Below are 16,939 nucleotides of genomic sequence, written 5' to 3'. Positions count from 1 at the left end.
GAATGTCAAAGTATTTTATTGTATCAACAAAATTTATATATGTGCAGCCAAAACTTCTCTTCTCTGAGACTGTCTTCAGACGCGCCTCTATTGATACTCTCCTAGCTGCTGCGTTTGATTAAGCCAACTTGTTCCTGTTTTGCCAAAAGCCTTTTGTCTATTCAATTATTTAAGGTAAAATCATATTCGAGCAACAAATCGATTACAAAGTCAGTATTATGTAGTGAAGTCAGAAAAGTCTAAAAAGAGTCACACCCACCAACTTTATTATCACCAGTAGTACCAGGTTTCTACTCAAACGTTTGAGCTGTCTAAAAAGTTTATCATTGATGGGTGCATTTAGATCTTCAAATCCAGTTCTTCTCTTCCCCAAAGGGGGACTCCCTACTACCCTTCTTAGAAAGACCATGAGTCTCTCTCACTGTTGACATCCACCAGGTTCACCTGTCTTTAGCAGCTGAGTTCTAACCTCTGCTAATTAGTGATTGCTCCACCAACCTTTCCACCTCAAGGCTGCCTATTCTGGCAGGGTAAGTATCACCTCTGGGATGACTGCTATCCAGTCACTTCTAGGTGATATTACAGAAGGAATCAAATGGGTTCAGAGACGTAAAGTAAATCATATTTAGTTTAATATTTTCATTGTGGTTCCTGTTTTCTTCCTCCAGACCCCACCATATTTCAAGCTGAGGGACTTCAGATTTGATCTATGTGCAAATTTCCAATCAACACAGAGATCTAAAAAGATTTTTTGTGATGTCTAGTGCTGCATGTATATCAGCAGTATCTACACAATCTAATTGGATTTTCTTTGTGGATGCCCTTTTGAGTAAAGGGCGATCAGCCTTGGTAGATGTTTAACATTGGCAGATACAATTGCTAGGCCCATTGTCCAACAATCTTTGGCATCCCCTCCCTGAAGGGGCAATTTACAACTGTTTCTAAAAATGTGTTGCAATTAAAATATGCCAGAATAATTTGTTCTTCCATTAAAAGGTTTAAGGCCACATGTAAGACCAGGACAATTTGCAACTCGCAAATTGCCCTTGATTGCGAGTCGCAAATTGCCATGTACAACAGTGTCTGAGACACTGTTTACGATTCCTAATGGGGTTGTAACTTGCATGCCTCATTAATATTCATGACGCACTCACAATTTGCGACCTCATTGGGAATGGCTGGCCCTCCCAGGGATGGTGGCTTGTTGGGCTCAGCAGAGCTCCATGTCTGGGACTGCTTTTAAACAAAACTTAAAGGGAAACAGGCTGCATTTTTTTTTTTTTAATGAAACGTTTCAGTTTCATTTTTTAAGGGCAGGTAGTGGTTCCTGGGACCACTGCCTGCCCCTGAAAGATATTTTCCCTGGCATTCACAAAGGGGAAGGGGTCCCCTTGGGGCCCCTTCAGTTTGCGAGTGCTTTACCACCCTCTTGAAGAGGGTGGAAAACTGCGAGTGTTTCGCAACCACAATTGCGGTCACAAAACATTCTTACATGGCTGTCTGGGGTCGCTGTTAGGAAGGGAATGCCCCTTCCTAAAAGCAAGTCCTAAAACACTATTTTGTGAGTCGCAAATTATTTGCAACTCGCAAAATAGTATTAGTACATGGCCCACAGGATTTTTGCATGCGCAAACAGGTCGCAAACCCATTTGCGCATACAAAAATGGGTCGTACATCTGGCCAACAGTGCAACACTTTCACTCAACATGTAGTGAATGAAAACAGTTTCCACTTCTACAAGGAATAGGATATGCACATCCCAGCAATTTTCAACATATGGCAACAGTCTTGTGGTTGCATTATCTTAAAGGAGAAATACCATAGTTATTTAAGATTGAGCTGTAATATTGTTTCATTTGTTTTACATTGTTTAGCATGTCAGCATGGCACTAACTTCAGGGAGATCAGATCAGTAGGTTTGAATTCAGTGCAATATAAACCTCATTAAAACAATTATTTCCAAGACTGTTGACAAGAACGATGTCCAATTTACATACCAGTCACATTATTTGAATATGTAGTGAGTAAAATATGAATCACTTTTCACTCACTGTTAGACCCATCAGCCTTATGGTGGTATTCCCCCAAACGTGATATATATGGGATGGGAGGAGCACCAGGAGATGAAGTAGATGAGAAGTACAAAGAAGTAGTGAAATACTTAAAAGACAAAATACAAGAAGACAAGGTAGATTAGAACAAGATCACACATACTAAAAAAGAAAAGGATGATAGTGTATATTTGTATTTTGACCGCTTTCTGCTACTCTATCAGCAGAACAAGCGTATCAGCAGAACAATTTTTCCCAGAACTGTCCCTTCTACATATGGACCTGACTGATCCACTGCTATGGCTGGATCTATTAGGCAGTCTTCCACTTTCAGGCATCCCTAGAATAAATCTTGGGGTGGCAGTGGGAAGCTATTGTCCTGCTGTCCCAAACCCGTTCCTCCCTGCCCAGTCCTGCCGTGCCGGAGGCATATCGTTGGACAAGTACCTACTGTTCATTGTTTCTATACTCTGTGCGCTGGGTATTATGCTGGTATTGTTGTTGGTCCTGTCCCCTATTATGTGTGTGCCTGCCTTCAGCATTCTTTTTTTCATTATGGGGCAGTCTGCTTTCCAGTGACTCTGGTCCTTACAGTAGAAGCAAGCTGCACCTGGTGGCGGTAGGGAAGCTGACCTGTAAATATGTGGTTTTCCTGTACCCTTTCCCCTACCTCGGCCCCTCCCTCTACCTTGCTGGCTTGTGTAGAAGCTTTCTTGCGCTACCATTGGTCTGACCTTTTCCTTCTTTATTTTCTCTGCTTCCATTGTCTGTACATTGGACTAATAGTTAGAGCATGGTGAGGGCACAGACCAAAGGAGCCAGTGCGCTGGAACTGGACACAGGTGAACCACCGAAGGCACTTGCCTGAAGAAGGACCTCCAACAGGAGTGAAAACACCAACAGAAGTGAGGGAGAACTCAGCAGGAAAACAAGGGCAGCCAAACTGGAAATGTCAACAGGAATGAGGATCAACAGGAGCATGGAAACACACCTACAGGAGCCAAGAAGTGTTTCAACGCAGGGAGAAAGGAAATCCCCAGGACAGGAAATTACATCAGGAAAGAATGCAGCCTTACTGCACTGGAAAGGCAATACAATAATAAATGAGCAAGCAACCATGATGGATTGGGGACTAGAAAACTACTTCCAATAAATTCCGGGAGAAGAACTATGGTGGCTTCCAACAGGGCCTCCTAGGAGAAGAGTGTTAAAGACTACACCAGCAGGTCAACCACCATGAAGAGGTGTCCCTGATTGCCTTCACCTGCCAGCCAGCACAGCCATCATCCCATAGGTAAGGAAGAAGCACGTCCACCTAAATAGAGCAGGATGCAAGGGAAGATGATGAGCAATGCAACCCGTGGTTTAACCGTATTCTCCCTCCTGATACCTCATGTTTGTAAGTAAACTGCTGAAAGAATCCACGAAACAGAACAGAGGTATGAACTGTAGAGGCATTTCCCCACAACCTCTCACTGGGAGGATAACCTTTCCAATGAATCAAAAACTGCAGGTGATTCCCAAAGAAGCGGGAATCACAAAAGTCCTGAACTTCATAAACAGGAGTATAATTTACCAAAGTCGGAGGTGGACGAAAAATAACATGTCAGAAAGAATCCGTTACGCAGGGTTTTAACTGCGAGGAATGGAAAACGAGATGCATTTTTTAAGAAAGGGCCAACTGAATCTGGAATGCCACCGAATTGACGACAGGAACAATCTTAAATGGTATAAAACCCAGGGCCTTTATACTATGTGCTATTAGTGGGCCTGCAGCACTTATTGTGCCACCTACTCAAGTACCTCTTTTTAAACAAGTCTCAGACCTGGCATTGCAGCATGTATGTGCCATTTCAATCTTGTAAAATAAGCTCTTTGCCAGGCTTAAATATTCCTTTGTAATACATATAAGTCACTCCCTAGTGTAACCAGCCCATAGGCAAGGGTGCAGTGTATTTAAAAAGTTGGACATGTACTTTTAACTTTTACATGTCCTGATGGTGAAAAACTCTAAAATGTGTTTTTCACTGCTGCAAGGCCTGCCTCTCCCATAGGATAACATTGGGTTACCTTATTACATTTAATAAGTGATAACTTTCATTTGGGAGCAAGTAGGAATATCGAGGTTGACGTCTAAAGAATTGAAATTTAAAACCCTCTTTAATGGTGAAGTTGGACTGTAAGTCACAATTCTGAAAATGCCACTTTTTGGCAAATTGGCGTTTTCTTGACCTTACCATTTAGTGTCTGCAGTCTGTTTCCTGGGTCACATGATGAGGTGTAGCTGGCAGTTGGTCTTTGTGTATTGCTCCCAGACAGTGTAACAAAGAGGGAATAGCTGTTGGCAGGATGAGCCATCTCTGACTTGATGAGGGGGAGGAGCTGTTACCTACCACACGTCCATATCCCAAAAGCTATGCCTGTGCACAATCACAGAGGGAAGCTGGGGCCAGTGCAGGGAGGCAGGAAATTCCAGACACCTCTAGGGGTGGAAAACTCCAGAGCCTTCTCCTACTTCAAAGCTGGCATCAGGCATAAGTCTTATATCCTCAGACCCAACACTTCAGTACACCTCGGGACCTCTGGAAACCACAGAAGAAAGACTGCTGTGCTGCTCTGCTTGCCTGCTGCTCTGCCTACTGAGAAGGAAGACTGGCTGAAGTGACTCCAAGGATCAGCTGACTGACCTACTGCTCTGAGCTACAAGGACATAACTTGGTCCAGAGTTCTCCCTTCTTCTGCCCAGCAACCCTGCTGCCTGGACCTGCATCTGGGCCTGCCTGAGCCCTGCTGGTCTCTGCTGGAATTAGCCCCTCAGGTCCTTTTGTGGCATCAATTGAGCTCCCTCTCCATAAAAACAAGAAATCCTGAAATTTTAGGCTTTTCATGACCGCAAATGGGCTTGTTCGTGCCAAGAAGATGCCACCCACGCCGTACCAATGCAAAGCTCCAGTGCACCAAACTCTTTGTGCCACATTGATTGAAACCAGTGACCAGCAGCAAGGTGAGATCTGCACTTCATGCTACAGCATCAACAGCCCGTAGGGACCACCAGCGCGAGTCTACAACACCAGACAGGATCTTTGTGCTACAGTGATGCCAGGCCGGCTCTTTGTGATGCAGCCAAGACAATCCGACTATACTATGTAACTCTTTCAGCAGGACTACCCTTTTCTTGTATTCGGCCCATGCTCCATTGCAGTCGATCTGAACTTGTGACTTTCACACAGTCTTGCATGACCCCGAGTGGTGCTTTTCGCTTTTAGGTGCTATACTTATTACCGTACATCTTTGAAATTGCATATCTCCAGTTCTACTAATTGGATTTTTATCATTTGGTCTCAAAGAGTTTTTTAAATTTTAACCTATTGTTTTAACTTGGTGTGGGACTTTTCTTGTGTTGCGTTTTCACTTTATTACTGTTTGGAAGTTCGGCATAAACATTGTACATATTGCCTCTAAGTTAAGCCTGACTGCTTTTGTGTCAAGCTACGAGAGGGATAATTCCCCCTGACAAGAATTGTGGTTGCTCCTTCTGTAGGGTTTCACCCCCCCCCCCCCCCAACCAGTAACCCAATCCCCTACACTTATGTTATCTGAACTCGCTCAATGTATTGTAAATGACTTCTCTATTACTTCCTTTACATCAGACAACTCCACCAATAAAAGGATTTCGACAGCAATAATTGCCAATTTTATAGCTTTTCTATGTATCTCTAGCTTGCTCGTAAGCACACCCAGTATCATGGAAGCTAATAGAATGTAAGCACAGAGAAAAAAAGACTGCCATAAGATTGTACAATTTTGAACTGTGGCAAAGAATTAGAATTCGAGGTTCCTAGTTTGTCCTAGACCACACAATTTAAAAATTAGACCACATCTTATCCCTAGCATACCTATAAGATGACACTTGCATGTCTTTTTTTCAGCAAGGCACATGGCCACAGTGAGCATGTGGGGTCATCATGGTAGAACAGACGCTCAGCCACTTTTGTGGCACTTGGTAAAAGAAGGACTATTGGAGAGTAGGCTTTGTGCTCAGTAGGAAATTAACTTGTGGTACCAGAAAGCACACAACAGTGAATCTAATAAGTGGCACTGCATTAGCACAGGCTGTGGTGCTCTCAATATTGGCCTAGTCCAGGATGACATGACCTTCCAAAGTCTTTGCAGGAACCCGGCACTGTTACAGTGCTTTTTATGGAAAACACATGGAAACTGGGAATGTGTGTGAAATGGGTCATGACCTGCAAAACGATAGCTCCAAAGGCTGACACAGGACCTGGCTCGGCTTGCGCTGTGGCTTAGCCATGAACTTCGAGGCAGTGGCATCCCTGCACTTCGCTGATCTCAACAGACAGTTCAACAAGTCAGATCTATGGGCTTCGTGCTGCTTGATGTAATGCTATCCATACGAGGCTATGCCCCATAGACAAGAGTTCGAGTTACGCTCACTGTCACTGGGGAAGACAGCACGCTCATCTGCCCTTCAGGCTGAAAAAATAAAGATGTTAGGCCTATTGTTTGATCTCTGATTGATAATGTTTATCTGAGGACTGAATACAACTTTCACAAAAATGCACGCTCCTCATCAGAACTGCGGAGCCCCTTGCAGTACGCAGGGCACGCAACGCCATCTGTTAACAACATTGCAAGTCACCATACTGTCCCAAAAGCAATTTTATTTAAAGGGAACTTCAAAAGTGAATGTCAGTTCTGCCCGTGCAAAGGGGACATTTTCTGTCTCCAGTGAGAACAATACGTGTTAGTTCTGGACAGGAGAATTCATTCATAATCAAGTCGTGCAAGGAATCAACAAATGAAGTGTGCACAGTGCAGATCGAGTGAAGACGTGAAAGGCTAGTAAACACAGGCGATGAGAGCTTCTGTCTTCTGAAACGAACTGGCCAGATACTTTTGAATCTAATGTCAGACTTTCTCCTTTTATCTCGTTTGACAACCATACCATACCAATCACAGATGGTAAGTCGGGGAAGCCCCAGACATAACCTTTGCTCGATAGGATTACTGATTGATCAGCAACCATGGACACTTTGGGAGCTGAAGCAAGGAAGGAGTTAAATTGCCTCTACATGCCAGGGTGCCATTATCAAAAATTGTATGATTAACAGCTTTGAGTGTCAGAGGGAATTGATAGCATGCCTGGCCTTTTAACACATTTCTCAAACATGTGTGTTGTTATTGGCAGTATGCTGTCAGGAATGCTCAAATCTTATTGAGTTTGTGGGTCCATACTTAAGCGAACGGTAATCTCACGAATGCTAAATTACAAACTCTCACATTTCCTTAAAAGACATTAGGTGGATATTTTTAGTTAATGTCCCAATGAACTTCCTTGAAAGTAGTCTAGATGGTGATAATAAGAGGCACTTTCTGTCATCAAAATATGTAAATGACGAACAGAGGTGTATCAATGTTGCACCTATAGTGGGTGCAAAAAAGTATCATTTATTCATGTCTTCCACAATCCAGCACGGCTCATGATTTAGCTATCTTCTGTGAAACGCATGCTTTCTCAGTGTTTTTGGTCCTGCATGTCTCGATGTATGACTCTACTTTTCTCCACCCACTATAAGTGAAACAGTGATACACCTCTTATCGTAATTTACAGATTTTGATGACCGAAAAGATTCTTTAAAGAAGTTTAAAAAACTTGAATTATTGTATGTGTGGGTGTATGAATTTTATTTTAAAAAAAGGGTTATTTATTTGCTGCACTGTACAATGTAAATCTTATCTACAGGACTTGAAAAGAACTGCGGGCTTTTAAATTTTAGAAAAAAGGGCTCACGACTACACATACCTTTTGTATCCATAGTGACTTTCAATTGCATATTTGGCCCTGCTCCAGCTCCATTAACTGCATAAACCTTGAAAAATAAAATTTAAAAAACATCAGGAAAATAGCAATAGGAAAAAAACCTCATTTATAAAAAAAAGAAATCCATTTGTGATAATACAACAGGATCATGGTTGCAAAGTCGGAACAATATATTTCAACTACTTATGTATATTTACAGCACAAAGAAATGAAACATCCAATTTTGACAGATTTCCTTTTAACTTAGAGGAAGTATTAAGAACAATCTAAAAAAAAATCAAGATGGTTAGTAAAATAACTTTTTTTCTTAACTAGATTTCGTTTTTACTTAGCAGATTCTGCTTAGATGTAGTTAAACTACTTCAGAAAGGTATCCAGCTTCTGATGCTTTTTTAATAGAAAACTGGGCTGGTAGAATGCTGATGCAGCCGCAGTTTAAATGTCTATATTTAGGCAAAAACACTTCAAATGTTTACCAGGATCTAATTTGCCATACGTGCTCTGAGTCAGGATTATTGTATCTCATCTTTGGAAGCGTTCCTGTAGGGGATCTGAGGCCACAAACCACTGACTGACAGAGGATCACAGAGCGTGCAGAGCGTGCTGGTGCGGGGTGAGGTTGCGGCTAGTGGGAGGAGCCGAGCGAGGGGTGCGGCGCGGTGGCTGTGGCAGGCCGAGGCCGAGGTGCAGGCTGTGAGCCGCTGTGAGCCGTTGTGACCCGTTGTGGACCAGTTGTGGAAGTGGAGGGGGGCGCGGTGATGAGGCGAAGACGGGACCAAGTAAGTCGCCCAAGTGAGCGGTGGTGTTATACAGCTATGGTTTGGTTGTAATAGCTCCGAGTCAAGGTGAGCCCCCTGAGCCGCCCTTAAGACCAAGACCTCGCTCCCCCCTGGACGCTTTGTGCCCCCCCCGCTAGCCTGTCCTAGTCTGCCCCTGAATCACTTCTCCGCCGCTGGCTTGGTGTAACGTCCTCAGTAGGGCCGCCGCCAGCGTGCCGCGTAATGACCGCAGCCCTGGTTTCAGTCTTGGCTGCCCCGCGTCCCCGCTCTGCTCTGCTTTGCTCATACCCCCACCACCCACCTCCTCCCGCTGTTGGGCAGCTTAGGGCGCTCGTTAGCTAGGCCTTCCCAGCTTTGGTTCTGCTCCCCCCGCCCCCTCCAACCCCCCTAGCCCGTCGCCACCACTGCTGGCCCCACTACCCTGATTGGAACTGGGCCGTCACGGCTCACTCACTCCCCCCCCTAGGTGTGACCCCACCTGGTTAGTTGCGGTGTTGCATCTGGGGGGGAGTGTTTAGGAGCCAAAGCACGGGCCTCGGGCCACCGGAGCAGCTGAGACCAGTGGACAGGTGGCCGCGAGCGAGGGGTTGGGTAGGGACCAAGTGAGCGGGGGGGGTGCCTATGCGCATAGCACCGGGCATTTGATCCTGCTGCCTATGATAAGACAAGATAAGGCAAGACAAGATTAGCAATCTCGCCCTGGAGCTATCTTGGTTCTTCACGACCCCTCACGATCCTTCCGGCACCCAGTAAATACACCTTAGTGCAGTTGGCAAAAAAAGAGAGTGTTTGGAAGAAGGCCCACCTGTACTAGTCCTCAAACTCACTGGCTCTGAATAGCCACGCCTAACAACAGAAGCGATGAGATCCGGGAAAATAAGAAAAGCTCCCTCCGCACTAAAACTGAAGAAATTAAAACAATCGACAACTGATGCGGAGCGCCCCCCTGCCAACCACACGAGTCCATTGGCCTCTACGGTCCCATTGAAGGCTCCTAAATCATCATCAAATGGATGGCAATATACTAATAATAGAAGTACAGTATGCATTCCCCTTGTGTACCATCTTTGAACGGTTTAAAATCTTTTACCCTCTTGGACTACTTTAAAAAAGCTCCGGGTGGGGCCAAGTTCCCTTCTTTCCCTCAATCCTTAGAGGTAACTAAGCCTTGTGACTCTGACCAACCTGCAGAGTCAAGCACGTACCTGCTACAAATGTTGTCAACATCAACTAACAAGCCTGCTCCAGCTCCAGATGTTTATATCTTTGGGTCTGCACCCGACGGCCAGAACACCGTCTCGGAGGGTTTTGTGAGGGTTACTCAAAACCCACCACCAAGTTATCAATCTTCACTAAGTCAGCTTTTCCCCCTCATGACATTTATAAGATAGAGGCCTGTTCCAGTCAATCACCCCCAGTGAGTCTTACTCATAACCTAAGCCCCCAAGCACTGCAACCATTGCAAACAGAGAACCTCTCAACATTGCTACCTCAAAACTCCTATGCGCCTAGGGAGGTTACCCCTGCGCCTCACTCTTATTTAATTTTCCCACAAATCCACGCACAAAAGGATCTTGCACCCAACTTCGGTATATTTAGTCCCATCTTACCACATGTCTCAAGCCATCCAGAGGGGAGCCCAGACTCGGCTAATCTCCAACAACGCTCATACTCACCACCAGCAGCAGTAACAACTTCTCCAAAATCTCCACAAAAAACAAACTGATCCAAATGACCAACTGCTAGCGGACTTGTCCTTTTTCTTAAAAAATCCTTAAAATTCACCCAATCCTAGAGCAAAAACAGAGCCAAATCAAGATGCTTCCACAATATCGAGCATCTGGCCTCAACTACTTCAAACCTTTCAATTGACAGTTACTGCTTTAAATTACCACTCCGACAAATTAGACACGCAGGTTGACCTACTGAACACTTTGGCACTGTTCACAGCAGGGATCGACAACAAATTGGACAAATTGAATAACTTAATTATAGGAGCACAATCGTCCTCAAAGCTAGTACAGTCAGTTTGTTGCTGCTCACCCATCATTGACTCACTCTCCTCGCTTCCAGCCTTCTTATCCACCGTCATAAGCGAGGTTAAGCAGTTGAAGGGAGGCAGTCTATCTGAATGTCCCTATCAGCTACCCCAAAAACCCACAACTTCGAACTCATAATTAGTTAATCCCCTGATTACACCTGCAATTGGGACTCAGTCGAGTGGGGAACCAGAACCTTTAACAATCCAGATTGACCCTCAAGAAGACCCCCACCAACTCCAGGGCCCTTCTATCTCAGCAGTGCCGACTGCATCACCGGCCTTAAAAGTTTGGTCAGCAAGTGGGCAAACACACCCCACCGGCATCAACGTCAGCCCAGCCGCTGGCAGCCGCTGCTGCTGTCCCTAACCCTGAAACACTCCCTGCCCCCTTGCCTCCCTGCAGCAAGAGAGAGCGCAAACGTCAGCGCAAACAAAGAAATAAATTAAGATTAAATCCAACAGTCGACCTTCCCAAACTATTCCCATTGTTTTTAACTGCTGCCAATAAAAAAGTCCAAAGCGTCCCACAATTACCATCAATGTCAACAAACCCCTGTTAATGTCTACCCACGGCAGACACTACTTCAAGTGCCAGTCAACAGATCTTTGTTTGTAGCCACAATCGAAACACCACATCTGCTGAAATAGTGGCACTAGAGCCTCAGCCCGTCACTGAAAAACTAAGGGTAAAACCTAACGAATCAGTTACACCGATGACTACAGTCACAATAACACATCCTCAACCAATTTTTCCTTCAAGTTCACCCCGGTCGGAAAAACTAAACACTGAATCCAATCTCTCAAAAGTAATTTATAACAATAAACCAACTTCATCTATAAATACTCAGATATTGAGGCGAGGCCCACGAGACCCTCCCCAACCCCAACTGGGATCATACGTAGGCTCCTCAATTGACAAAACAACTCAGCCTAACCCAAGCTCAAGTAGCAAGAGCGCTAAATGCGATCCACAGCACTCCAAAATACTCTTTGCCCCCGAATACAAATCAAAAGGTCGGCATGACACCCTCAACAGGTCAAACATAATAAAACTAGTGAATGGTGCCCCGGGTTTTGAGGCCCTGAAATCGGACGATATTGAGTCCATCGAATTCCTTCCACCAAGAGGCACACAACCCTCCGAGGTAACTCTGTTGTCATTCAGGTCCGCCACTTGGGCACGAGCATTCTTAGATCATAAGGATACCTTTCGGCAATGGGGCATCAAAATGTATCCTTATTACACTCCAGGTTACCCCACAGTGCTATTAAATCAGCCAGCCACCTTGCTAAAAGCCGAATGCTCTAAAATTGGAGTCATAACCAGGCCATATTCAATCTTAAAAAATGCCTTAGGAACAACAGAATTGAACATAATCTCTTTGAGTGAAGACCTTAATCCTGACAAAACCCAAGACTGGGGATGGCTTCCGGCTGCCCTGTCCTGTAAAAAAATAGACTGACCACGCAAAGCACCTTTTGCAGGCCCAAACTGCAAGGCCCTGACCCAATTAACCCCTTCGAGGCTGATGACGAGCTGGGCTCGTCATGGTGTAGCCTCCTCAAACACTGATGACGAGCCCAGCTCGTCATGAACAATGGGTTTTTTAAAAAGTCAGCATTCCAGCAGAATCAAAGCAGCGCGCATGTGGTTAAGATCCCAAGCATCTCCACCTGCAAATCTCTTAAACCCCCAGCCAGGGCCCTCTTTTACATTGTGTTCATGGAACATCAGTGGTCTCCAACAGAAAATTACCAACTTGGAGACGCACTCCTTCATATTTGGGCACGTCGTAATAGCACTTCAAGAAACATGGGCTACCCAAAATTTTCCTGTGACTGACTTTATTGAATTTTGGAAACCGGCAATTAGAGACTGCCTCTATGGCCACCCTAAAGGTGGCCTGTCGATCTATGTTTCAAACAACCTAAAAGGTCCGATTGTGCCACTAAATTTTGACGAAGACTGGCTACTTGGTGTTAAAATTGACTCATGGAGCAAACAACGTCCACTCTTACTTCTCAACTTCTACATTAATCCGAGCACGCGCACAAAAAAGGACCATCTAACACGTTTAATGAAAATCGTGTGCGACCTGGCTGCGGACCAACCTTATTCCGACTGCATGGTCTCCGGGGACTTTAACACCAACCTCTTTCAGGGTAACCCTGCTGACTACGAAGGGCTTTTCCCATTTACATTAACTGAGGCAGAGGCACAGTCCAAACCACCAAACCAAGCTTACTGCTGTCTGGGAGAACTTTGCGTGCTGCAACTTTACAGTGCCGGATTTCTGGTAATGAAGGGCAGATCCACGAATGATACTCCACCAAAATGGTCTTGGACAAATGGCCGCAAACAATCTTACCTGGACTATACCATCTGCAATTCAGCCCTGCTCCAACACCTGGGCAACTTCAGTATTTATCCTCGACCGGAAAGCGACCATCGCCCCAGATCGTTACCGCCAATGTAAAGCCAGAGTATCACAAACCTGCCTCAACAACATGCACAGGAACTTATACTGAAAACCTGAAGCATCTAAGATGGAGTGAAGACATAAGGCCCAATGTCATGAAGGCAAGTTTGGCTCTCATAACAGGTGGAACTGACCTGGCGGTCTCTCCTACTGTTGCATGGTCAATGCTCTGTTCACAATTGATAATCCTCTTCCCAGCTAAACAGCATTTCCACAAGGCTTCTTCTAGTCGTCAGTTTTCAATATCAAGCCAAACAAGGGTACTGAAGAAATCCAGAAACAACGCCTTGCGGTTCCTTACGAAATCCCCAGGAAACAACGAGCTCCTGAATGCTTACAAAACTGCTCAAAAATCATTTAGGCAGGCTCTACAAAAAGATAAACGACTCCACCAAAGTCAATTCTGGAGTAAACTATTATGGGAGAGTAAAAACTGCAATGCAAGATAATTCTGGGCCTTAATCAATCTTCACAACTCTAGCTCATCCAGCTCTGGGTCAGCAAACATTCAAGAAGCCAATTGGTCCGCTTTACTGACAGACCACTTTAGGTCTCCAGAGGTAACAGTGCCTATAGACACATGCGCTCTTAACTTGACAGAAATAAGCCCGAGTAAGAGCTGGAGCAGACCCACTGGACGTTTAGACCTCTTCAGTGAAGATCTGCAGACCACCCAAGAAATGGTCACCAAAGTATTGTTAAAAGCAAGAACAGACGGAGCTCCGGGTCCAAATGGCCTACCACAGAACCTGTTTAAATCAAATATACCACTTTGGTCGGGATACCTAACTAACCTTTTTAACTATGCACTAAGAACTTCAACTATACCGGACTCTTGGTGTGGCGCAATAATTCATCCAATCTATAAATCAGGCTCCCACGCCTCTCCAAACAATTATAGACTAATTGCCCTCTTAGACATCGAGGCTAAGCACTATGCAGGTATTCTTTTGAAGGAGCTGAGAACATGGGCAGAGCAGAACAACCTGATTCTAATGAACCAAACCGGTTTCACCGCCAACTCTGGCACTCTGACTAACTTACTGACATTGTCCATAATTGTTGACAAAGCATTTTCTACATCTAGGGCTGTTTTTTGCTTTTTTGTTGATTTTAAAGCCGCCTTTGACCGGGTTCCCAGGGCTGTCCTATGGGAAAAGCTAAACAAATGGGGGATCCCAGAAAAACTCCTGGAGGCGATTATCCAATTGCACTTAGGCACATGGGTTCAAGTGAAGTTGGGGTCCGGCACACATCTCTCTCGGAAAATCATGACAACTAAAGGCGTCAAACAGGGATGTGTGCTGCCCCACTTCTTTTTAATATGTTTATAGTAGACTTGTCGGCTACCCTAGAAGAAACAAACAGTCAAACACCCAAGATGGGAGGTTCGCAAATAAGCAACCTTCTATACGCCGACGACTTGGTTCTTTTCAGTCTTACACGGGTAGGGCTGCAAAGGCTTTTGGAAAAATTATATAGCTACACCACCATGAATAAATTAGAGGTTAATTTAAAGAAAACCCAAGTGGTTACCTTCGGAAGAAAACGCAACGTCGGTGGTGGTTGGTTGTACAATAATATGAGCCTTGCAACAGGAAGTACATATAAATACTTAGGGGTCAATTTTGACTCTAGGGGTAACTTTGCCAAACAGCGCAATGAGATTTCAGTAAAAGCCATGACCCTAGAGGTGACCCTCTCTAAGCTTTCAAAAAATCTGTCTGGCCCAAGTCTATCACCTCTATTGGAATATATGAGAGCAAAAATCGGGCCGACTTAGTCGTATGGCATTGAGATTTTCAGGGATAAACTAAACACCAACTTAAACCAACACGTGACCAAAATCTACAAAAAAGTTCTCCATTTGCCTAAAACTGCCTCTGCTGCCCAGATCAGATTAGAACTGGGCTTATTAAATTATGAAGTCTCTAACATCGGCACGTACTTAAATCTTTGCCACAAACTTAGACAAGCAGATACAGGCTCATTAGAGTCACTAGTTTGGTTAGACATTACCCAGAAAAATCCAGGTGACTCGTATGGTCGCCTTTTTAAGGATTGCATCCGCGAAATGTCTAAGGGCAACCTATGGGCCCTCAACCCTAGCACGACAGCATTTAAAACTAGCATTAAGAAATGTGTCAGAATGAGCTCCCTTATCATTGATAAACCCCATTTTGCTAAACGCAGACACGCATGGGCAATAATTAATTCTAACGGGCGGATATCTCCTGCTACCTACCTGTCCTGCACTTACTCCCTGCATCTAAAACTCAGCTTTATGGCTATCAGATTGGGTGATTGGCAATTCCTAAAAGATTTGCCCACTTGGCGTCGCACGTCAGAAGTTTTACTGTGCAGAGGGTGCGGCAAGACGGCTGAAACCTTGGAGCACATGGTTTGTCTTTACCCCGCCATCATGTTACAGTGCAGACGTAAATTGAAAACGGAGTGGAATAGGTTGGGTTTTCGAACCTGCAGACAGGCAATTATTGCAGCTCTGAGCCCTGAAAATACAGCTTTAAATATAGGCCTTACAACCTATATACGTCATGCATGCCGTAATTTTTACGCAGTAACCGGAAGGCCTGTCAATGCCTCTCCCTTTTAAGTAATAGTTCAAATTAAACTGCACTCCATTTCTATCCTGCTAAAACTGTTTTTCATCTGATCGCATTTTATCATAACCCGCTGCTTTCGATCTGTTTGCTGCTGTTTTTTATCTGAACGCATTTTATTATAACCCGCAGTTATTTGCTGAACATCAAACTGCTTTTATAAGCCCAACATTGCTAATTGTTAGTACCACAAACCTCTTCTGTATTAATGTTATGTTGACCTTGTTGTTCTGCACATTATGTTTTTTAATCACTCATATGTAATAGAAGCCGCATAATGCGATCTGGAAGATTCTCATTTAATCACTGTAGTTTAATTGACTTTCCTTTTTTCTCAATAACTTGTATTGTTGTTGGAATCATTGAGGTGCTCTTTTAAGGATATTTTATATCCAAATAAAGATAAAGATTATTATTATTATTATTATTATTATTATTATGTAGGGGATGGTTGAAGTGGTGATTTTGAAAAAATGAGAAAATGTATCTACCATTCTCAATTATGTCTATCACCTTTGCAGAAGTGTTCCTTCTGCCGCAGCTACCTACATACATTTAAGTGGTCATAAGATAATAGGAGTTTCAGAATTCTACAACTGGGATTTTACATTGTTCCTGCCATCGGGGTTGAGACCGTTTTGTTTATGGCCACAAGGGCAATACAATCTCTGAACATGCTGACACATAGAGCTAAACAAACAAAAGGCACAATGTGCAAATGGTACTGGACTAGGGAACAAAGGGGCATATTATCAAGAAAGGGCCTTACATTATCGCCGCTTGTATCGGCAGGAAACTGCCAATAAAGCGGCGATAATGGGCTTGATAATATGCTCTATGAATTCCAATCGAAGCCCATGTTAGATGTGAAGACATGTAACATGGGCTTCGATTGGAATTCATAGAGCATATTATCAAGCCCATTATCACCGCTTTATCGGCAGTTTCCTGCTGATAAAAGCGGCGATAATGTAAGGCCCTATCTTGATAATATGCCCCAAAGAGACCTGAATACTACCATCATCAAATGTGTATAAGCATTCCACAAAACAGAATAGATGACAATACATCGATCAATCCAAAGGGGAAAGAGAAAACAGAATAAGCAAAACAGAATAAAAGACT

At 44.2% G+C, this 16,939-nt stretch overlaps 1 protein-coding gene across 1 annotated transcript in view; it reads right to left on the bottom strand.

The window, feature by feature from the left end:
• PTPRQ (protein tyrosine phosphatase receptor type Q) overlaps nucleotides 1-16,939 on the bottom strand; it is a 1,452,710-nt gene that overhangs the window by 258,460 nt on the left and 1,177,311 nt on the right. The window contains exon 51 of the mRNA XM_086919596.1: nucleotides 7,876-7,942. Within this exon, the coding sequence (XP_086775722.1) occupies nucleotides 7,876-7,942 (67 nt within the window). The remainder of the gene's footprint in view (nucleotides 1-7,875; nucleotides 7,943-16,939) is intronic.

The sequence above is a fragment of the Lissotriton vulgaris genome, chromosome 1_1 (assembly GCF_964263255.1).
Source record: "Lissotriton vulgaris chromosome 1_1, aLisVul1.2, whole genome shotgun sequence".
Lineage (NCBI taxonomy): Eukaryota > Metazoa > Chordata > Amphibia > Caudata > Salamandridae > Lissotriton > Lissotriton vulgaris.
Note: the sequence above shows the minus strand (reverse complement) of the source record. Positions and strands in the feature narration are given on the sequence as shown.